At 38.1% G+C, this 25,319-nt stretch overlaps 1 protein-coding gene across 3 annotated transcripts in view; it reads right to left on the minus strand.

The window, feature by feature from the left end:
- LOC117242488 (patched domain-containing protein 3) overlaps positions 1–25,319 on the minus strand; it is a 39,457-nt gene that overhangs the window by 7,522 nt on the left and 6,616 nt on the right. For 2 of the 3 annotated variants that reach the window (XM_033509199.1, XM_033509197.1), the window contains 4 exons: positions 3,330–3,606; positions 2,754–2,964; positions 2,262–2,447; positions 1,738–2,081 (listed from right to left, as the gene is read on the minus strand). In XM_033509199.1, coding sequence (XP_033365090.1) covers positions 1,738–2,081; positions 2,262–2,447; positions 2,754–2,964; positions 3,330–3,606 — 1,018 coding nt within the window. Of the gene's footprint in view, positions 1–1,737; positions 2,082–2,261; positions 2,458–2,753; positions 2,965–3,329; positions 3,607–25,319 lie in introns of those variants that run through there. The other variant, XR_004495268.1, reaches the window with a different exon arrangement.

Consider the following 25,319-nt stretch of genomic DNA (forward strand, 5'->3'; position numbering starts at 1 on the left):
CAGCCCTCCTCGATTCGATCGGCTGGCCACAGATCAGGGAAACAGGCTGGAATCGGCAAAGCACCGGGTGATTTGCGTGAAAAGCGGAAGCCGCCGTCGCGACTTTTCCCTTCCGTCGTTACGCTCGTATGCACCAGCCACCAGGCAACCACGATCGTTGCACACGTCCGACCGAATCATTGAGAAATCCTTCTTCTTTCTTTTCGAATAACGCCAATTCTTATTGGAAATTTAAACATACAAAATCCGTAGGATCCATTTAATATGAAAAGAATATATAAAATATCCAAGGTATCGTTCTCGTAAACTATCCAAGTATTCGAAAATGTCCAAAGTATTCGCGAGTATCAAAAGTATCCATAATATTATAAGTATAAAAATATACTATAAGTGATCGAAAAGATCAGAAGTATTTGAAAGTATCCAAAAGCATCAGAAGTATTCGAAAGTATCCAAAAGCATCAGAAGTATTCGAGAATATCCAAAAACATCAGAAGTATTCGAGAATATCCAAAAACATCAGAAGTATTCGAGAGTATCCAAAAGCATCAGAAGTATTCGAATGTGCCCAAAAGTATCGCAAATACTCGAAAGTATCCAAGGTATCCAAAAAGCTCAAAGTTCGTCTGCCATTTCTGAGATCGATACTAAGTCATCGTGAAGAGTATGCGAGTCACATTGAGCTGTGGTTTCATTCGCACTTATTATTCTGAGAATTCGCACAACAATGAGTCGCTCATCGATCGATCATTCACTCCGTATAACATTAGAATTGCGGTTCTTCCGACAATTTGGTAAATTCAAATTACAACGAACATGAGTCGGGACTTTTTTGATCCGATTAAGAATTCTATAGGACTCGAGTTGAATCCTTGGCGTTCTAGGTGCTATCGTAATTTTCTCAGTATTACGCGAACCGCTATGACATAGAATCTATTTAACCTACATTAGACACCTCGTATCGCAAACGAAAGTGCACCGAACGCCAATAAAGAGCGAAACGTTACTCTTTTGTCAGAATTATATATATTCATCTGCCGATGTATCTACATCCAAAGAATACTAATCAAGTACCATTCTATGATCTTGTTCCATCTTGGCAGAGGAAAGTTACGCGCTTCTTTCTTTAACGCTTCGTGTACTGAACTATCAGGACATTCGGTAAATAATGCAATATTTTTCAACAGTTGAGTCTAAAAGGAATAATATAGACCTATTAGTAGTAGTAGTATAATAGACCGATTACTACGTTATCGGAAATTTGAATACATAATTTAACAAATAAATGGTAAAGAAATTTTTTATCATCGATCAATCGTTACGCAACTGATACGTTTTTCTGTTTGTCCAACATACGAAAACAAACTGTCGTTAGACGAGAGCTATGTATGTAAATAAATTAATATAATATAGAATATAATAAACAGTAAATAAATATAAATAAAGCAACTGCGTAACTTATGGAACCACCTAATATTTCGTTCTTCTTACACTTTCACTCCGGAAATTCAATGTTCAGGTGTATCCTGAAGAAGCGAACTGTAACGTTCGCGAAGCGTTAACGCAAGAATACCACTCATAATACAATCGTCTTCGTAAAAGTCAAGAGCATGACATCCATCGATCATCACGAGAGCTTCAAATCTAAAACATCTGTCTCCTATATTTTATGAAATTTATGATCTTATATGATATCGCTACTTTGCCTTAGAGCGAGGCACATTCGCGTCCACTCACCGATCATGAGGAACGGTGCAGCCAGATTCAACCCGATGAAGTCGACACCCAGGTATATGCAGAGACCAAACGCCGCCACAGTGGCCATTGCCGCAGAGACGTTTCCAAGAAGTCCCAACCAGGGCTTGCTGCGTACCCAATCGGTCATCATGCACGTCACCACAGAGAACAGAGCCATTAGGATAAACGTGCTCGAGAAATAAGGTACTATGGTCTTGGTGTTCTCTTCCAGCTCCAGTTCCAAGGTCCTAGAAGCGAACCTGGCGGTAGCGATGTGCTTGAACACGTTGTCCTCCTCCACTTGCCTCAGCGTCTCTAGAAACGCTTCTTCCCAGACTGCTCCGCTATTTTCAAGATGCAAAGGATTTTAGATATACAGTGTGAGTCATAGGATTAGGGTATTTCGTATGCTCGCGATTTTGCCAATTTCTTACGTTCTCTTCTACAGTTTTAAAATGTTTGTAATATATTTAACAGTAGCAAGTGAGTATGTATGTAACGTGGAAGCTTGGACACGAACTTACATCGCATCCTGGCGAGCATTGTCAGCTGTGAGAAAGTAGGCCAGCTGCATGGAGGGTACAGACTCGATGATCAGGTCCTCGTCGATCACGCTACCTCCAAAATAGACTGGTAACAGGTGAATGTCCCAAGTGATGGGGTTCAATGTCACAGGGAACGTCAGGTTCAGCTTCTTCTTTTCCACATCCCTGCAAAGTGCTACCGACTACTTAGACCCTCGAACACACGAATCAGTCTTAAAAATATTCTTCTAAATATTGTTTTTCACGAAAGATGACAAAGTATGCAATTGTATCTTGCTGATTTAAAAAATATCTCAAGCTTGTACAAAGTATGAACAATTGTTATTAGTGTAGATGATTTCCCGTTTCAATTTTACGTTCGACATTTTCTCAGAACATTGTGCATCTTTCTGGCACGTTAAAAATACATAAAAATCTGTTGCTTAATGAAATTAATAATTAACAATGCCACGATTCTAGCAATACACTTACTCTATGATGTGATGTAGGTCCAGAATGTCGTTGTTGAAGCAACTGTCCAACCATTTGGCACAAATCTGACTATAAGTGAACTCCTCCCCTTCGTAGGTAGCTTTCGTGTTCCTGATCATCTTGTTCAGCTGCCTGAGTTCGTCGAACACTGCTATTCTCAGCAGATTATCGTTTCCATCCTTGGACGTGATGATCACGTGGCCGAATCGACCTATTTAAATCGACAAGTATTACACGAATACGTTTGCGAGTAATTAAGATTCGTACGAACAGCGATTTGACAGGGAGACTAACGAAAAAATAATTTAAAAAGTAAAATGCGTAGGGAAACACGCAAATCGTTCCAGTCAGCAGTTGATTAACAATGGGCTCGATGAAACGTGAAAGTTCTCAGACGATACAACAACAAACTATAGTCTGCACAGCAGGTTAATTCACGCAGTATGAAATTACACGCAATACAAACAAGAAAAAAGAGAAGTTGATGCACTTTCTCCTTGAACTTCGCCGACGTATTTTATAAAAAGTAGCCGTGAATTGACCGGCGTCGGTATTTCCTTGTAAAATCTGACTCACCTGGCCTGGTAATGCGACCCAGGTTAAATTTGTGGCTGTAATTGACCTTAAAGTATTGCTCGACGATCGCCCTCTCCATTTTGCTCGGTCCATTTGTCGGAGAAAACAGATACTCTGGATCTATCTCGTAATGGATTTTCTGGTATCCGGTGAAGCAGATGAAGGCAACGAGAACCGGAACTATCACGAAGTAGCCGGGATGACGGCCGACCACCAGACCCAGTTTGTGAAATGCCCGGTTTAGGAAATCGTCCACGCATGTCAGATTGTTCCACATCTAGACAAGACATTGACAAAGCTACTTTATTTTATATTTATTTCATGTACATATATTTATTTATATATTATATATTATATTCTATATTATATATATTTATTTATTTTATATTATGTCTATATACACTGTACTATGTAAGTATATTTTTTCTCATTGTATTTGTTCATTTGTATTTCTTTCTCATTGTTTCTTTTAATTTCATCATATAGCTTATATGGAGTAGTCAATGCATTTTTCTTATCCCTTACAAGAAGATATCCCAATGAATTTTAACCAATTTATGAATTAATTTGATTAAATAACCAATTAATTTAGAAACTGCTACAAGTTATAACATATCATCTATTACAATTACTCCCACACTATTCCAACTGTATATACTCTGCACTGTGTATAAATATAAACTATCTACATACAGGGTGGCGCATTTAAGTAAGGCCACCTAAACGTCTCTTTCATTCAGTTCAGTGATAATGGAAAAGATACCTTATAGGTAACTTAAATGGTATCGAAGAATTTCAGGAAAAACAAGCTTGCAAAGCACAAATATTCTTACAGGACGTTGGTCCTTCGATGCAGGACATTCAAACTGCTTATAGAATATTTTTTACATCATCACGACACAAACAGATATTCAGGTGGAATTGCTTAAAAATGGCCCCACTTGTATGGTATATAACTAGAGCAGAGACCATTGGATAATTCTATTCACAATACAGAGAAACAATAAAGATGCCTTTGTAAATATAGTATTCTACCTTCGAGTCGTGGAAACCGTATAAAACGGCAGAAGTACCATCAGTAAAGAAATAACGTTCGTAACCTGTCCATTCTATTATAGTTGAACGCGTTGTACATACGGTTGAAGATTGTCATAGCGGTTAACAGTAGTTCCGAAGGAACTGGTTCTCAGACGTGCACGGAGATAGCGATCGATCAACGTTGTTTGAAATTTATGACATAATTGCTATAACTGCAGAGCGGTGCTGTCAGAAAACCGGGAAAAACGATAGAAAGTGAAGCGAATTGTTTGTTGTAGCGCAATCAACGAATACGAATATTAACGACAGACTATTTCGCAATTTTGGGGCAAGAAATTAGGAAGAAATAAGTGGAAAAAAGAGCGTAACGCAACGTTTAAAGGAATATTTCGAATGCCTGAGTACTATTACGATCTCCGATCAGCCATGGCGAAATTACAGGTTGCGAATGTAACTCCATCGAAACGGGTACTCGTTGTAATCGATGCTTTTTTACGTGAGAACATGATCTACGCTCGCGTAAGCGATTTCTGAAAGAAGCAGCAAGAAACGCTAAGAATACAGAGAAACGTGTGATTAAGAGTACTTTAGGACAGTTTGAGATCGATACAAAGTCGTCGTCTAATTTTTACTAATTTTTCTAATTAAGGAAGGTTAGAAGGGCAAAGGTATAATTAGTTTTTCTATTTAACAGGGACAGAGCGAATTTAAGATCCAATGAGTTGTATTTTATTTGATTTTCACGATCGTCTTTTCGTAATTTTGGAAAGATCTCTCGTCACAATATCGAGATATTGAAGATATTCGAACGTTGCTAGTCTCAATAGCAGCTGTACCTTTGGTGTCTTAAAAAACTTTGTCAACTTGTAAGCTACTTTCGAAAGGATCTTATAAATTATCCCCGTTTTCAACTGTGTCATATTAAAATATTAATTTCTTTCTCTCTTTTCTCCATTTTTCTCCATTTTTCCCTATTTTACAATTTACTCCTTGGCATAATTAATTTAAAATCGTTCATCGTTATCTCTTCTGCTCGTCCAACTTTATGTAAATTCTCATACTAACAACTGAGGAATTGATTAATCAGAAAATACGAGGATTTTCACAAAGTTAAATGGACAAAAGAAATAACGATTTTGAAGCTGGTCATTTGACCGGACCTGGCAAGATTAGTGTTAAGAAAATAAACCAGTCGAGCAAAGGATTAGGCGGATTGAAAAAGAGAAACAAAATGTTTGACAAGACGAATAAAAATTACGTAGACGATTGTTATTGTGCTCGTGAAGCAATGGAAAAGCACACTTAGTGCAATAACGCAGACATCCGTCTCTGCTTAAGTAGCCAGTCGTGTCTCAAACTCGAGTTCAATTTTAGCGATGAAAATCGCACACATCCGTTCTTCTCTCTTTGGTCCAACCAAACTACTACCACCACCGCCGCACGAAATTCACATTCACTGCGCATTATCGTCATCATCGTCATCCTCCTTGTAACATAGCCGAAAAGAACAAAACAGGGATATATTAAAAATTCTAAATGAAAAGTGGGTTAAGCGAATTCGACCAAAGCGTCATTGAAAAACAGGGCGTAAAAATGACGCACGAAACTTGACCTAGATCGGCACAATACGCGTTTGGCATAGCGAAATGATCGTCAGCTGTCGATTCTTCGGATTCGGAACGGGATTGCGGTAAGTCTGGTTCAAGATCGAAGAAACGGGCCGTCACTGTTTTCTGGGAAGCTCGTTGACTCGCAACTCGCCTTACGTCAGATTCTGCCCAGCGAAAAACACAAACACGGCTCCTGCCAGGGCGTCGACCTCCGCAGTCAGCTGGCCAAACTCTCCAATAAAAGTTCTTGCGATAATGGAAAGTCTATTGAAAAAATGTTCTGAGAAATCTCATCAAAACTTTTAATCGAATTCTAAAAGACGCTAAAATCGACCGAATCAACTGGAGCTCCTTCAATGCGAACTCTGGAGCCACAGTGTATTAAGTCACGCTTATCAAACTTCAGAGCAGAGACGTCGAACTTGTTATTTTTAAGTTATTATATTAAATCAAAGTGCAACTCAAAGTTTACCTAAACTTGGGAAATTTATTTACTTAAGAAATCTCTTTATCAAAGTAAGAATTCAGTTCAAAGCTAATGAGAGTTCAGCTCGCGTTTAACCAGTCAACTGTTGCTACCTCTTTGAAAAGAGGGCACCTGGAATGCGTGACAAGGAGTAAGCGATGACGAGTATACTCGTCGAACACAGAGTATGCGTGGCTGTTATGATATAGAATTAAGTCGTAACGAAATGACTGTTTTATTTTATTACTCACAAGGCGCGTCATAACACAAAGTATCGCAATTCCTTAACGACGAGTATACTCGTCAGAAACAGTTAACTGGTTGACCGAAGCTTGGAAAATTTATTTATTCGCGAGGATCGGTTTATCGAGTTTCTTAAGTTCACAAACTACGAGTCTGATTGAAACTGATCCGAGTCAAATTCAATGGAAACTTGAAAAATTCATTTCTCCGACTTTCTTCTTGTTTCTACCGTACCTCGAAAAAGAAATGACGTAACACCACGTAATAATGGCAAAGCTCCAAATAATGGCAAAGCTTCACCGACTGGTTTCTAACCGTGTGAAAGTTGCGCAATCGTTGTTAATTAGCCTGATTAGAGCGCGATTACGTCGGCCAAGTTACGATTTCATTGGACAGCTGGAACAAAAGGTTGGCTCGATTGTTACGCGACTGTTATCCAATCGTTGCAGATCGAATAAGGAGCTGTGTTACCCAATGACCGGTCGACTGACTACTTTCTCCGTGACGAGAGGAGAAAGATGGCCATCCAGATCGTGAGATCTGCGTACACCACGCTTCGAAACCACGTCATCGAATCACCGATGGAAAAACCAGCTGGAATCGAGTGCAAGTGGTTTTAGAAAGTCGTTCACGCTCGAATCCTACCGTGTCCGGAGCCAATGTCCTTCCGTTTCCACGGATAACCGCGTCCACGTAGCTTTCCAATCTTATCCGTGAAATCTGCCATCTTATTTCCATTCAAATCACGATTTCCGTAATTATGCGGTCTAGTGACACTTCCCCATTTTCACTCTTCCACTCAAATCTCCACGATGATGACAAATTTTCTTGAAAATTAACGCTTAATGTTCTCGCGTGATCTATCAAAAGGATTAGGTTTGCCTCCAGGCTATTTACCGCAACTACTCCAAATTTTCTCCCAAATAACGTTTCTCCCAATCTCCTGTGGTTCAGTGTGGCCGCTTCTAAGACCATCTTCTTCGTACGTAACTTTAGTACAATCTTCAGTTACGTGACACCCGTTGCCTCATAGGATTGCGTATTTTAGAGATTTCGAAAGAAGATATAGATGACGCCGAAAGCAACAACATACAACGTTAAGTAAAAGTGTGTCTTCTTTGAAAAAAATTAGAGTACGAAACGTTACAGAGATGAGATCCTGGGAAAGAGACTGAACCAACGTGCACAAGAGCCAGCGAGAAAGGGTAGGAGGAGGCACTAGACAGATGAGACGGATGAGATGTTAAGGAAGAATGCGCGGTATAGGGTTACGGTAGCCTGTATGGGGGCTGATGATCCAGAAAGAACGAGCTTCTTCCTGAAGAAACAATGACGAGGACATTGATCCAGAGAATGTAAGAGGAGACCCTGATCTAGAGCTACCGGTCTATCCAACCACTCCAGTGTTACATGATCTTTTAAACTACCGTAATGCTTCTTTAATCCTGCCACTTTTTATTCGTCTGCTAAGAAATACGAAAAACTAGACTGCGGTCTTTTATGCAAATTTATGTTTTTATCCACACGATTAAAGAATTAGTACTTGGAATTAACGTGTTTTTTTTTTTTTAATTAGATGTGTTTTCTTTACTATTGAGCGTCATAACGAGAACTCTATTTTAGGTATTTTACACGTATTTATATTTTGTAGCTTTATAATTACGCATTGTATTTCATAGTTGTGTAGATTGTACGCATACTGTGTACATTTTTGTATCTTTAAATTTCTCACAGATGCATGAAAATCCGTGGATCCGTATAATGGAAAATTGGATAATCCATTAGAAGCTACGAATAATACAATTGTGTGACTTTTCTTTGTTAGTCCTACACGAAGGCTGAAGAAGTCCGTCCAAATTTGGTTTAGATTAGCTCATATTAAAATTCAGGTCAGGTTCCCATAATAAAATTCTCCTCTGTAGATTCTTAGGTAATATTAGAAAGTCATTCTCATGTAAATTTCGTAGGGAATTCGTAGGACTGACCTGATCTAGGCTTAATCATAGAACCTTAATCAATTAACCTTGGTTCTTAACTATCCCTTCTCCTCCGTACGTGCACGCTATTAAAAATCCCACGTTTTTAACAGGTTTAATAACATGTTTTCCATTCTGGCCTTTTCCCCACGTGTGAAACAGTCCGATAAACTTGCACGGGATTGCCCAATTGACCAGAATGTGGATTGACCAACCAGTGTGGTAATATATTGAATAATAATCGTTGGTTTAAGTCACAATGTCGACAGCGATAAAATAGTTGAGCGTATTAAAGGATTCTCAAACTTTCAACGCGACAAATTGGCCAAAGCAGTCTGTGGCCTGTAACGCAATTGAAGTAGATAATCTCCAAGAGAGATGATTTTTTACAACAAGGAAGCAAGAAACTGTGTGTCATGACCCTTCCGAAATTAAATCAATTAAATTAATAACCTTTATTGCTGCCATTCAGACCGTACTTCGCGTCGATAGTATCATAACCTAACTTTTCTCAACTTAAACTTGTATGTACAAGATGTTTCATAAGAAGTAGACAATACATAAGGGTCGATAGTGTCATAACCTAACTTTTATCAACTTAACCCTGTACGTACAAGATGTTTCATAAGAAGTCGACAATACATAAGGGTCGATAGTGTCATAACCTAACTTTTATCAACTTAACCTTCTATGTACAAGATGTCGCGTAAGTAGGCAATACTTAAGAACTGACAGTGTCATAACCTAACTTTTATCAATTTAACCTTGTACGTACAAGATGTTTCATAATAAATAGGCCAATACTGAAGGGCCGGATTCAGCAACTGAAAACGATAAGAAACGATAAATGATCGCACTGTAAAAGATGGAACCACGTATATATGCTTAAAATATATACCAAAAATAATTTCTTTTTGATCTTTCGATATACCAAAGCACAAATTATTGCATTACTGCCGGTCATTGCCGGGAAAAAGCATCTCGAAAGAGTTAAATCGCATGACGGTGTTTAAATGCGATTGTCCTGCATACTTTCACCAATTTTTTTGGCACTTTCGGTGAAACACTCGTTAGCTTCCGGTCGAAGTAATTACGGTCTATATGCATTTATATAATCTTAAGTTGCATGAAGAAGTATGAAGATAATAACGTGGTTTTTCTAGGACTAAGCGACCGACATTATCGAGTCTAAGCGAGTCAGTGGAATTTCGTGGTAATGAATGGCCGCTTGGAGAATGACTAGGATAATGGCAATGATCCCTCGTAACGCTATTTCATCTGAGACGCTAGTCACGCCAGGTTGTGATGGGAATGTCAAGTTGGTTTCGCTTCACAGGCCTTGTGCTCGAAATTTACAGCGTGCCGCGTCCCTATGTAACCATCGTTGCCCTTTAGTGAAATTTTATACTGAAATATGCGCGACGTATTTGAATCCAGAGCTTAGAAGTATCTCGACGAATATTTAAAGTCTGACGAGACAAACATAATTGAGAACAGATTTCATACATTAAACGATCGAGGGACGTCGATAAAACAACAACTTACTTTAGCTACGATTTTTCCAAAATAATGTTGCGTGAAACGTTATTTCGCCGCTCGTCAGGGGAGGTGCATTTAAAACTTACTAAATAAATTTGTACGTATGCTCCAAGCGTTTAATCTTGCTAAAATTCGGGAAATAAACTCTGCGCCATCCCTCAACTTGCCTAATATACACAGACGAAGATTTAATAGCATTAAAATTCAGAGAATAACACAGATACCACTACCGCGTGATTTTATTTCTGACCTACACCGATCTAAGCGCATCTAATTATGATTCTGTTGGAACTTGCTAACTATGCAGAGTCCTATGCACAATCTAACCGAATTACGTACAATCCTAACTTAATTTATTAAACCAACTACTTGGATGCTTCTAAAGTGAATCAGATTAAATTTTGAACCGCGCAACTTCGAAACATGACCTGTGCGAACAGATTGTGTAACGGTGAACCAACACGTGAATCGACAGGGAGTTGGCTTTATCCGTGGTTTGTTAAATTGTAAAAGGACACGAGAATTGCCTGGGACAACGATTAGCCTGTTCGAGGATCAATGTCTCATCATCGCGTCAACCGCAAGAGGCGGAATAAGAAAATTACGATGGAATCGTGTCACTGCGACATGGCCAAGCGATCTGTGCCAATTTCTCTTTCCAAAATTAAAAACTCTCGATTCGCTGGATTTATTCCAATGGTGGAGTAGCAATTTCAAGTTAGAAAAGAAGTCGTCATCGAAAGATTACAAAATGATATTTTGTTCGAAGTTGGTATATTTTTTCTCCACACTTTCTACAGACTGGATGATCTCAGAGCTCTTAGTTTAGCCAATTCAATCGATTAACAAGCGGCTTGAATATTCTATTGTGAAAATAAAAGAGAAGAAATAAAAATGTAATGTCCATTAACTATAATTCTGAATTTGTTACCAAGACTTCTTGTGTAATAAGTGACCAAAAAATAATATTCCTAGACTGACAAATTGCAAGTCGTAAGTTACACAACTTCTCTTTCATAATTTTATAATTTCTTCTCAGAGATAATAATTAAGTAACTTGTTAATTTGTTAATCTATTTGGGGAATTCGCCTCGCGTTTGACAAAAATTATTACCACTGTATAAGCGTATTTATTAATACTGTAGTAGCATCTGACTGGGGCTCGTAAACTTTCATTAGTAATATTGGTGTAATTATGCAATAGGCGAAAGTACAAAAACTTCAAGACGGAAAATACGTAACATAATTGTACAACAGATTTTTACATACCGATTTATGGAGAGTGCAAGAATGCACGGAATGTACATAATATGCAAAAATATAGAAAATATCCTAAGTATAGTCCTATGCAAAATATCCAAACTATAGTACCAGTACAAAATATCAAAATTATAGTAGCAGTACAAAATATCCAAAGTATAGTACATATGCTAAATATCCAAAGTATAGTACCTGTACAACATATCCAAAATATTGTACCTATATAAAATACCCAAAGTATAGTCCTACGCAAAATATGCAAAGTATAGTACCTGTGTAAAATATGCAAAGTATAGTACCTATGCTAAATATCCAAAGTATAGTACCTATACTAAATATTCAAATTATAGTCCTATGTAAAATATCGAAAATATACTACCTATGAAAAATATTCAAATTATGGTACCTGTGAACAATATCCAAAGTATGGCACCTATGCAAAATATGGGAAGTATAGTACCTATTATAATATTCAATGAATGAAATTTTCTACTTGGATTCGATTTGTTTAATTAGCTTTATAAAAATACCCGTTTGCATAAAAATTCACGATCTAATGAAACGAAAGTGTATCGAAACTGAGACATTTCAGCGATCACTTTAATTTTCATTGACCAATTTTCAGCCACCAATTTTCATTTGTATTTATTAGCCGTGTTAACAAAAATCTGAATTTGCGCAAACGTCCGCAATCTAGGAAAAACGTACTACGCGTTATCAGTCTAAAGATGACGAGATAGAATCAGGCGAATCAAAGTTGCACGTGGCCGAGAACGAAAGTAACGCTTATAAATAATAAAATGGAAAATGGTAGGCCACGGTATGCTTTCACGTCGACACGGTGGTTGCCCGCTAGAAGAGCCGCTTAGCACGATGCCTCTCGGTTTTCATGGCTGGATTCGACGAGTACGCGGCTCCATTTTCACGCGAGGGGAGCAAAAAATGATGGAAAAATGATGGAAAAATGAGTAAACGACGCGTGGACGATGTACACTATCGTTCAAAAACATTCGAACAATTCGCTTATCTTTCCCCAAGACTTTAATTATCGAGAACGATTTGGTCCTTCCTAATTATCATAATTACGTATAACAGTATACTATAACCCGGTTAAATCAATTTGCAAAAGTCAATATGTAATAATAAAATTGGCGTTCGTAATTGTCATACCGTATAGAACTATTTTGTTACTTGACTACCTGTTTCTCTCCAGATTCTTTAATTTTTCAATTATAAGGCAGATTAAGACGAGTATTCTAAACAGACAGACAAACTCTTCGTGTTACTACAACCAGAAATATTAATTAGCAAACGTATGTATCGCGCTTCCAAATTATTGCAAATATATAAAATACACATTAACTAAAGATCTTCGATCTAAGTTTCGCCTCTGATTTTATCTCAGCGAACGATAAACAGTTTTATATATTGTTGAAAACAATAGTCGATATTGATTAGTATAAATAAAAAGCAATAATACCAAAAATGAACGAATATTGTTTCTACGGACACTACCAAGTTAAGTGACTTTAAGTGTATCTGTCAGTGTTCAGATCTTAGAACGATTGGAATATGTGTCACGAGTCACATTCTAGAACTTTCTATAGATTTGATCAAGTGTTTGCTATTTATTGAAAATACATATGTAACTTAAGCGATGCAAATATATTCCATGTTTCGGTAAAACATTTGAGCCCGGCTATGATAAGAATTTAAGGAATTGATAATGAACAGCCTTCTATAATAACGTTGAAAATACAATACAAAATATCAATGCTTTCATTGAATTGCAAATACTTACACACTATCGTGTGCACTATACAACAATACACAATACAATATCTACACAATAGTGAACACACAAAAAGGCAATAAACATCGTTTCTATGGCAAGAAGAAAAGAACGAACGATAGAGAAATATTCTTCTATCGTAATGTTGAAAACGATAGAAAATGCAAATGTCTGGATTGAATTGCGCCAAGTGTACAAACATTCATGCACGGTATCGTACAACCAGAAGAATCCATAAAAAGATAATGAGCGTTGCTTCTGTTGCAAGAAGTGAAGAAGTAGTTGTAGAGAAACATTCTTCTATCGTAATGGTTCCGATTGGAGTACATTGAGTGTACGAATACTTATGCACGGCACTGCATATCCTGATAGGAATGGCGATGAGACAAATTTTTCTATAATGTAAAGTTGGATATACAACAAAAGTATGAATGCTTCGATTGGATCGCAGCAAGTATCCAGATACTTATGAATGGTAGTGTGTATCTTGTATCTTGTGTGCATCGTGTAGAATACATCTTGGTATATCGCGCTTAAGTATCTGAATACTTGGTGCAATCCTGTCGAATCCATAAGAAAGTAACAAGAAATAAAGTATAGAAAGAAATAAAGAATTAAACGACAAGGAAACATTCTTCTACAATATAATATCGGGTATGTGATAAAAATATCAGTGTTTCGATTAGAGTGCATTAAGTAAATATAAATATTTATGCACGATTAGTATACATCCCGATGATACGATAAAAGCGTGAGAAGCGTTGCCTTTATCAGTTCATCGTTCATTTGTACAGTCTAGTCAAATTCACAAACTGTTATTACAATTCGATAAAGATACTTATGAGCGGTAGTGTAGACTGGAGGAAAACAAGAGAAAAACCACAAGAGAGAAAAGTAGTAGGAGTAGTCGAATGTCGACGAGCATTGCGAAAAAACAACCGGTGGAAAGCAGGATTTTTGCCGCGTTCCCTTGCGAAATCCATGTCTCAACGTCGTCGTTATCGTTCGTACCCTGTCCCTTGACCTGCCGTAAACCATCTTCCATCCATTCGTCGTCCGCATTCCCTCGTTGTTTCTTAAATCTCAACTATCCATATTCGTATCCATATTGGGTGCTACGTGCGTAATTTCCTAGGCGCCTGTTGCAAGTTTCAGCACCTATGAAGCCAGTTTCCATAGATTTCAGAAATTATTCGCAGTCCAACGTTGGCGGACTAACGTAAGTAAAAGTTGCAATTACTTAACCGTTTGATTAAGAATGCAGCTACCTTTCAATGATTCTCGATGTATGTACAACCGATTGGTCCGTACATGATAACAGAGGCTGATTCTCAATATCTGACGAAGCATTTATCCTCAGTTACTGCAACGAGTAACTTGGATGACAAGTGCAATTAGGCTCCTGGAGTTTCACGAGCAGCCACCAGCACCGCTATGAATAACTTGTCAATTAATCGTGTAAGTACAGTATTAACTTTCAAGTGGATAATGGAGAATGGAGTTCTGAGAATAATGTATGCCGTGCTTTCCGCCATCATAAATACATACAAGTAAAAGCGAGTTATATTTCATATATTAGTAGCGCATTGACGTAAATTTTCCATCGATTGTAGGATTATCGACAAGTAATGGCGAGAGCGGAGAACAAGAGCCTCATAAGGACAAGTTTCACAAGCTGACGTTTACGTCACGCTATACCGATCCTTCTACGAAGATGGACGTAAACTCGCTTGTTAATTGACCGCGAAAGCATTAAAACGTGATTTCAGGTCAATTTCGTGCGCGTATACTGTATACGCACGGACGAACGTTACGTGAAACGAAAGTAAGTGCGATGAGCATTACCCAATCGTCCGTAGTCGCGATTTCGTCGATCGACCAATGACGAAAGAGCGCATACGCGTGTCGCGTAGCCCGGCTCTTTCAAAACGACTACGAGCAATATTGTCAACTCGATCGCTGACCTTAGGCCTTAAGTGGTCAAGTTTTCATTCTAGCTAGATGTTAATGTCGTTCATTCGCCTTGCACGTTATTTGAAAGTTGTTTGACACTCCTAACAAGTGTTCGCAAGCTTCGGTGTCTTTCGGAATCCTTCAGAATTTTTTCGAGGCCTTCAGAATTTTTTCGAGGCCTTCAGAATTTTTTCGAGGCCTTCAGAATTTTTTGGAAGCTTTCAGAATTCTTTGGAAGCCTTCAGAATATTTTGGAGGCGTTCAGAATGTTTTAGAGACATTCGAAGGCTAGTAGAAATTTTTCAAAGGAGCTTTCAAAGGCCATTATAAGCTTTTAAAAACTTTTGGATGCTTTCACAGTCCTTCAGAGGTTTCCAGAACTTCTTCAAAAATTTTCAGAGTCCTCGGGAGCTTCCAAACTCCTTCAGAAATTTTCAGAATTTTTCCAACGATTTCCAGATGCCTCGGTAGCTTTCAGGATCCTTCACAGGCTATCAGAGGCCTTCGAAAATTTAACGATCCTTCCGAAACCTTCGCAGAAACTTGTACTATCTTTCCTGAGTCTCGGTGAGTTTCCAAAAATGGTATCGAATATTTTTCTACAGACCTCCAATGGCATCCAGTAATTAATTAATCTTCTGGTGACTTTCAGAAACCTAGGGATCTTCCTTGGTGATTTTCTAGGTATCTTCGTAGGTACCTTCAGAGGGAATTCCAGAAAAAGCTTTTGAACAAATTTCACATGCTCTTGGAAACGTTCAAAGGCCTTCACAGACATGTAGGCAGCTTTCAAAGACCTTCGGCGGCTTTCGGACAGCATGTGCACGCGCGGATCGTTTGGAAATCTGCCACACGCGTAATCCCGTGCTCATCGCCAGCCAGGAATGCAAAGTAACGCTTCACGGACGCTCCGCGCTGGTTTCCAACTAATTACTGCGAGAAGAAGCTTGGCTTTCGCACTTGTTGCTCCTTTCTCTCTCTCTTTCTCTCTTTTTCTCTATTATTCCAACAATAACACAATAAAAAGATGATTAGGTAGAAGATGTACGACCATCAGCGTCATTGATTGGCTTATCGAATCAGAATTTCGTTACTGCGTTGCTTCGTGACCGGAGAAAGTTCGTTTGTATGAATCCTGCAAGAAACCGATAAGGAAACGACAGATCGCAGTTTCACGGGGCACCAGCTTTGCGTAACGGAATAATTATCGTCGTTGCTTTGATCGCTTGAAACGAAACTGTGCAAAAAACTGTGTCCAATTCGCAGGAGTCTCAACTGCAACTGTTAAACGAAACAATTGCTTTGAGGCTTAACAACGCTGTTTTTCTTTTTTAATATCTCTCCGCTACGTACCCTGCCTTTATATTTCTACTTTTCAAGTAACGAGAAGAGAAATTCATTGTAACGTATTTTGTAAATAAAAGTAGAGATTAGCCATGAAACAGTATTATTGGTTTACAGATAGCTGTAATAATTTATGTTTGATTATTAAAATTTAGGGTATTTCATTTCACTTTGTATTTTATATTCTCCGTGGTAAATAGTGTTGTTGTATTAAGTAGAAATTATGTACTGTTGTAACGTTGATGCAGTTGACGGACGAAATTCAAAGCCGAGAGACAAGAATTAAATAAAATAAATAAATGAAATTAATAAAATAAAATAAAATAAATATATTCTCCGTGATGAAGATTGGCTATAAAATTAAATTACGTTCAAAATTCGAGAATTAAGTAATCCAACTGCAGATTGTTATGGTCTCGATGATACCAGTTATAATGGCACAATCATACCAATTGACACGTTCACGTACGCTCGAGATTATCCGCGCTAACGTCTTCAATGTGACACGTAAGTTAAAAATCCCGAGATTATGAGAAAGTATTTCATAATAATTGATATTTCGCAATACAAACGAAGATACTGCATAAAAATGTTTTGTTAACGTACAGCACAAGTAGAAAATAAACAAGTTGGATGCGCAGCGAACGTGTTGAAAGTTTCAAACGATGCTTCCAGAGCCCTGAAATATTTCACGCGATCGAAAAAGAAGATCTACCTGATTTCAGACCACGTTTTCACGAGAACCATCTTACCATAGGTCTCGATAACATATATCACGTGCCGAAAAAGAAATCCTATTTCAGCCTATTTCCATCTTTCCTCTTTCCTCTGTGGGTCGCATTTACAATTCCTAGAAACGAAAATGATTCAAAGACATCGATTTCTCGCGATGTTGCAACTGATGCTCAGTGTAGGGGGGAGAGACCGGTCTGAAAAGGATGGAAAGTTCTTGTGGAGCAAGTATCGGGAAACGATGTTGCATCCGTTACGAATTTCATTTTTGTTTTCGATGTAAACCAGCTGAGTGACGAGATATTCCTGAAGAATTTAAAAGTTCATCGACCGATGAATGAGAATATCAGTGAAACTGAAAGCCACGTATATTCAATTTAAAAGTACTTCACAGCCTCTTCAAGACTCTGCGAGTTTTTGGAAGAGGGAAGAGACGTCGGGATACGTTCCAAAAGGCCTTAGAAGATTACAGAAAGTCGGGAAAAGTGTTTGCGAGTTGCTCGAAGATCCTAAGAGCCCCAGAAAAATTCTATGATCTCTGAAAGATTCTGAAAGTCTTTGACACTTTCTGAAACGTCTTTGACGTTCTATACAAGTTTAAGGAAAATTCTAAAGGTTTCTGGAAGATTCTAAGAGTCTCCGAGAATTTCTGAAAACTCTTGACAGGCTTTTGGAAGTCTCCAAAGACTTTTCGAATCCTCCAGAAATCTCTGGAGGACTCTGAAAATCTCCGAAAACGTCTGAAAGTTTCTGAAGACTTCCCAAGACCTTCGACAAATTCAGAAAATTTCACCAAAGAGTTGGAAACATTTCTACGAATCTCTAAAAGTCCTGGGAAGCTTTGGCAGTCCAAAAATCTGCAAAATCTACTCGAAATCACCGCTCTCGACTCAATAAGATCGATAGCTAATAATACGATATAACTTCGATCATAGCACATTTTAGAAACTAACGCGAGTAATTCGTTCGGCACTTTCTTCGTTAGAAGTGAAAATCGGAAATTTTAATTGCCTCTAACGATCCTGTTACACTATCTGCATCTGTACTGAACAGCACAAACAACGTTTCTTCCCTCCTTTCAGGTTCCTGAACGCTCCAATCGATGATCGAAAACGTACACCAAACTATCTCGATCGAGTGAAACAATTACAATTTTCCAGAGATGTTGCTCCGAGAACGATATTACAATTGTAGACGCATACAGATCAGCCAAAGTGCAGAGAAGTGGCTGAGATTATGGCTTTCGTTTTAATTAAACATGAGAAACCGCTTGATCCAACTTACCTACTTCGCAGCCAGCGATTATTATCGCGCACTTTGTCTGATAAAACGGTTTCCCTGTATTCATCTACAGCGCTCAGCAAATTATTTCAAACTTCCCAAAGAAAAACTTTCATATTTATATATCGTGTATTATGTAAAACATTTTGAAATTTCATTAGTATTGCGAGGAGACAACGCGAGTGACATTATTATGTCGATAGAATTTGAAACTAATCTGAAAATGTATATGGATGTCGCAAGGTATCTGCTGCGAGCATATTATTAATAAAAAAAAATTAATACGGAGCATGAGTAGCTAGCTGTCTTGTAGTCATTTCTTACAGAACAATTTTGACAGAACCTTCTTCATTATTATATTATTATAGTATCAAATACGCTTCCACCGAATACCGAAGCTTACTTAACATACAATGTATACTTGAATGTGTAATTTGACTATTTAACACTAGAACTACCACACCAGTCAAATTGGCTGGTTTTACAATTTAATTTTATTTTAAAATTCCTACTTTGTGTTATATTTTTTCCGCAATGATGTAATGACCTTCGCAACGATAACTAAAAGAATAATATAACGACTTCTATTTTGTTTTTTATGTATTCAAACTGAAAATAATTTTGTATTCAAGCTGCTTATACCGATAGCAGACGAAATGACTGGTATTTGTCAAAGTGTAAAAGAGTCCTGCAATCTGTTTATCGAACCCCAATTAACCAGTTTCCTCGTTTTCTACAACTTGCCACGCGTTTTTCAAATTTTTACCGCGTATCATTCGATACGACGATATCAGTTATCGGGAAAATTCCGAATCGAACGCTGGATCGCTAGATGCTAACGCTAGAAATACCACAGCAGTGAAAATGACTGGTTCTACGATTTTATAAACGTGTCAACCCTCGTTCAGGGATCCCAGATGGATTAATAATAACAAAAATGCACTACATAACGTGTTATTTCTTCTGTAAGAAAGTAATAAATCAATAAATATAAAAATATTCTATCATTATGAATTTTTTAAATACCAGTCATTTTCACTGGTTTTGGTAGAAATAGCTTCGTGTTAACTATCGGTAGTTTTAGCGTTAAATACCTGTGTGTTTCGTTATTTCCCTAATTGACAAACATAGAAACTTATAATAAATATTGTGTCATCTATATACATATTTTCAGATTGGTTTTCAACTACAATCGGAACCACAATGACTGTAGATGTTTATGCATTTATGAAACATTGCAAGGTGCAAGAATGAACAGAATGTGCATGATACGAGTTCTGTTTTTCCGTTCCTCTGGTTGCCTTTACAAAGATCATGAATTTGCATAAATATCACGATCGAGTCTGTCGATCCTTGTTAATAAAATTTCAAGACATTTCCCTTATCGCATAATGTATTCGTAAAAGGTGTGCACGAGTTTTCGAGTACCTTGGCGTAGCCTAAGTCATTCACAAGCGTAAAAACGTTATCCAACGTGTACAGGAAATTGAAGAAACGCGTGCTTCTTCAATTAGAGAGACACTCGAGCACAAAACCAACTATGTAGTTACACGAATGGATCGTCCTGTACAATGAAATTTCTGGTAGGAAGATAGCGGTTATTACGGTAATAGAAGACAAGGAAAGTATTCCAAACTATCAAGAGCTACACGCACGGCTCTCATTATGCCATTTACATTCTTCACACACTCAATCGTTATCTGTAGAACGTGACGATAGACACGAACGCGAAACACCGTCATTTTTTCAACACTTCTCAGGAAAATGTACGTAAAATTAATCGTGAAAAAAATGTCATTTTTGTGGAATTTAGTTTGAAAAATTGTTTGCGGGGTACGTAGTTTAAAATCGAGCAATGACGAGTATACACGTCGAACGTAATCAATAATACGTTCAATAATAACGTCAATAAAATTAAAATCGAACATGGTGGTATGGAAATATATTTTTGCAATTTTGTTTAAAGAACCTAAATGAAATATCTCTTAATTACAACGTTTAAACAGGTCGTTGCTATTACTCTACTTTGTTAATTGGAAGCATTTGACGATTAAGGTGTAATTATTGCAATACGTGGCCAACGTCTAATCGTCCACAAAACTGATAATAGTCAGTCCGCCAGGCCTTAAAATTTTAGTTACAGGCAACAATTCACCTGTGAACATACGTTTGATGGATGACCAGGGAAGAAGAGCCATTAATCAGGCGAAACTGTTAGCGGACAAGCGTTTCCTTGCTCGATTATCAACGACAGTCACGTTGCTCGATTCGCCGTGACGTCAAAGCAGCATGGAACTGCGATCTATAGCCGATTGCGATCGCGAAACGAGGTGTTCTCAAGCGAATGACATTAGTCGACTAACGACTACCACGGTTATTCCACTTTGCCTCAAAAGAATCGCCAATAAATGTTTCATCGATCGATCCGCTTTTTACTAATTAGAAAAGTAGAAGAAAAGTTGACTTTTAAGAACGAAGAGGGAATACTATTCAGAGAAACGAGACCTCTTTCCCTTCGGATAGAAAATTATTCCAACTGTAGGTTATTGGACAAATTATCATTTCGATCATAAAAGAAATTCGTGAAAACCTAATATTAATTGTAAGTTCATCTAAGACCTGGTACCAACTTTAGGTCAGACCCAAGGGCCTAATTCTAAGTGAGGCAATTCGTCGTTAGACCTGATACTAAGTCACATTACTCACACACGTACAGACTCTATAGCTGTAAGCCTAAATTACATCAAATATTAGATTTAATTCAGATAATAGACTAATACCGAGTCCATGCCAGACTTTATTTGGAGTTCCCCACAGACTACACCCAACCCTAATTATCAGTCAATTTAAACCTATAACAGAACTTCATTCAGATTCCATACGGAGTTTAACCGAGATCCGGCACTCGTTTTAATCGCAATTTTACAGCAACGCTGGAGTTAAACGGTTCGTTTTCCAGATGTGATCCAACGCCAAGTGAAATTCACAGGCGCAGTCCAGTTGCGGCTGTCGATCGGCTAAATCCTGTCACTCGGAACCAATGCGAATAAGACGTAACCCCAAACGTAACTCTGACCCACATCGTATCGATAAGGAAAGATATACGACTGGCGATCAAATCGGATCATAAAACATAGATCGACCTCGAGAACAGGCTGGATATACGTGTGCACCAATCACAGGCTGCAAAATTATGCAGTCGCGTGCCCTTTTTTTATACGTTATCCGGTAAAGCGTTGCAAAATCCATGGGTCAATCGTGGAAAAATGAGGACAAGGCCGTGTGCGTGAATTCTACGCTCGTTAAAACAGACAATTGTGCTTCTTTGCCTCTATTAGCGACAAATTATTCCAAAGGTAATTTTCTACTGATCTTACGGCCCATTGTCTGTCTTTGTCGCGTTTCTACGCTCGCGATAAATCATGTTTACACTAGTCTTACAGGCTCGAAAGATCGAGACAAATAACCGATAAAGCGGTTGAACGAAGCTGGTACAATAAGAGAGATAATCGTCCATTGTGAAAGGATAGATGTTAATTGGATCTAATTAGACACAATTTCCCTCTGCAAGTGTTTAGAGGCGGTCTACCAGGTTGATCGTTGCCACTGGTCTTTCTCTACCAGTTCCTCTTTCACGTTCACCAGACACTCGGTTTAGAGCAAATATAATGTATAGCGTGTACTTAAACATGGAGCGTGCAACAGTGTGCGAAGCTGGCGTGTGCACACGCTTGTAAAGCTTGTAAAACTCGTACAAGCTACAGTGCCTTTTATACGGCATTCTAACAGACGTTTATAGCTGCGAGATATACAAAATCGGAGTTAATTCGCAAAGCGTAAGATCGTTCGTTGTTTATCGTAACAGAACACCGGAGATTGTTCCTTTGTCCGTCGTATCCTCCAATTTCTTTTCGTAATTACTTCAATGCTTAGTTGATGATAATTCATCGTTTTACACAATTAATCATAATTAACTGCCTCGACGATTTACAGTGATATAGTCCCAGAATTTCCTATTCACTGACTGCCACATATTTTCTCCGATCTTCCTAATTTCTTTTCTCAATTAATCACTCCAGCATGCACAGAGTATTTCGTCTAACTGGAAACTGGTACAATACCTCGCGAGTAATATTACAGTACAATTAAGTATAATTAGAGTATAATTAATCATTACTAAGCATCAAAATTAGAAAAAGAAACGTTTTGTCGTTGAAAAACAGAGAAAATGAACAGAGGAACAGAAAACTGTTTCTTTCGACGTCATGCAGGACATCGTATTGTGCAAATTATTTTTTTCTGCAGTAACGGGGCAAGATTTCAAGGTCAACTTTATTCCTTTCAAAATGCATATGATATTTCCCATAAAAAAGTATTAACCTACTTACGCCGAGAAACTATTACTTTGCCAGATATTTCAACTTTAATTCGTCGTATGAAAGACGAGGAATTCATACGTTAGAACGAAACACCCGGTATAATAAATTTCAGAGATCCAAGTGTCTTTTCCAACGAGGATTATAGTCGCAACGAACAAGCACTCAGGAAAGTGTCATCATCGTCGTATTTATGTCTCTATTCCCTATGAAATACCATGCAGACACGTGTTACATAATTTCGATATGAAGGAAGTGCCGCGTGTACGGTTTGAGTCGCGTGCTCGGGTCGCTATACATATAGATCGCTATCACGCGGATAAACAAGGCGAAAATCGGATTGGCCCCGAAGCGCAGCGAGTTTCCGTGTTTCCAGGTGCAAAATTGCATCGAAAGCACTGGAGCAGGCTAAAATTCATCGACGTTTTCCTCAAAATCCCACTTTCTTGGTTGTTCACGGCTCTCGGAGCATGCGTTAGCCGGATATCCGGGTTGATCGCTATTACACAAGTGGCATAATCCGATTATGCAAACTGGACGCGCGCGTGCAACGTTCGTGGAATTTTGTTTGATCGATTTAGGTTTGTCGAATGTTAGGGCCAGTGGATGCCGTGTATCTTGACTCATTAATCAGTTAACTGTTTTTGACGAGTATACTCGTCACGAAGGAATAGCAATATTTTCTGTTACGACGAGTATACTCGTCACGAAGGAATAGCACTATTTTCTCTTCTGGCGAGTATACTCGTCACGAAGGAATGGATATATTTCCTGTTACGACGAGTATACTCGTCGTGCGTAGAAAGGAGCTACAATTTGCTGTTTAAGTTACGATTGTAGTAAGAACTAAGGTATATTCGTAAACCTCAAGATGTTTTCAATATTCGCAGGCCAAGACGAAATAAAACGAACAAATAAAAAGATTGTAATTATTGTAAAAAAACTGTATATCGTGTGAACAATGCGACACATTTTAGGTACACGCTTTTCTAAGAGATGGCCACAGCTAACTGGTTAGTTAAGGAGCAAACTAAAGTTGCGTCGACGCATCTCATTTCTAACTCGCGTTTTAGACGATCTATCGGGTTGTAACATACACGAAAATTTCTCGGAAATGAGACACTGTACCAGCGACAAATATCAAATTTTCTAGAAGAGAGAGAAAGCTTCTCTGGCTTAGAATTGTCTTCGAAATCTGATTGCTTTTGATTATTATACGATTTCATCAGTTAGGTGTTGCGATCCGTTTATCTAAAATGACAAGTGTGGCAAAGAGCAATGAATATGACGAGTATACTCGTCGAACGCAGAGTATGCGTAGCTGTTGTGATATAAAATTGAGTTGTACTGAAATGACTGTTTTATTTTGTGATTTTACTCGAACGTTTTCAATTAAGTAAGACTAATACCATAGATATCATTTATCCAGAGCGCGCAATTTGAAAGTGCGGAGAATTGCACAACGCCGAATTTCCTACCGAGGTTCTAATTCTCCAAGAATATCCTCGGAAATACGAACTTGCATAAAAATCCGCAGTCTAATAATAACGTAGTAACAAAGACTAATGAGAATTGTAAGAACAGGTGGAAGTTACAATCCGACATCGATTACTAAATTCTACCGAGTTCACGCTTCGCTTACGAAAAGGAACTTGAAGGATATAATTTAATCATTTAGACACTGTTTCAAAATTCAAGTCGTAATTTGATGATTTTCTACTTAATTCCCGCGCAAGAAAACGTTAAAATCAACCTGGTTCGCGAAAGACGCGCGAGAACCATCGCGATCGTTACTCATCCGACTCGATCCTTTGTTGTCAACTATGGTTTATGCAACGTTGAAACGATAAGCTTGTGTGTGCAGTGTGAACCAGAGGCCTGGATAGCCTTGTTTGATTAATCACTGAAGCCGCTGGTCGTAACAGCCCAACAAGGTGGGCTGCATTCTATGAAAGAGCGGAAAGAGAGTATCGATTGTGCGAGTGTAATTGATTTCACGCTTCGTATCGTACTCATACTCTGATTAATTCGCTTAGACAGGTTGTAGCAAATAAAAAAACTAGTTGGTCTTCCGCCACATTTTTTTGCGTCTGCCATTGCTATCTGCTTCCTTTCACTACGTTTCTCTCTTCCTTCTTGGTCGCGTCTCTCTGTTTGGAACAGGTCCTTCATAAACAAAAATTATATATATATATATGTGTGTCGGAGATGAAAAAACATCGGGGCCTTTGGAATTTTGGGAATATCCCCAATACTTTAGTCTAGACTTTTTATTATAACTGTTCTTAAAAAATAAAACTTAGAAGTAACTGTTTATGATGTTTATGTTTAATCCGAGTATGTTTGCCCGAGATTTATGACAGTAGGCTTGGGCTCGAAG

The sequence above is a fragment of the Bombus vosnesenskii genome, unplaced genomic scaffold (genome assembly GCF_011952255.1).
Source record: "Bombus vosnesenskii isolate JDL3184/JDL3185 unplaced genomic scaffold, Bvos_JDL3184-5_v1.1 scf7180000016274, whole genome shotgun sequence".
NCBI lineage: Eukaryota > Metazoa > Arthropoda > Insecta > Hymenoptera > Apidae > Bombus > Bombus vosnesenskii.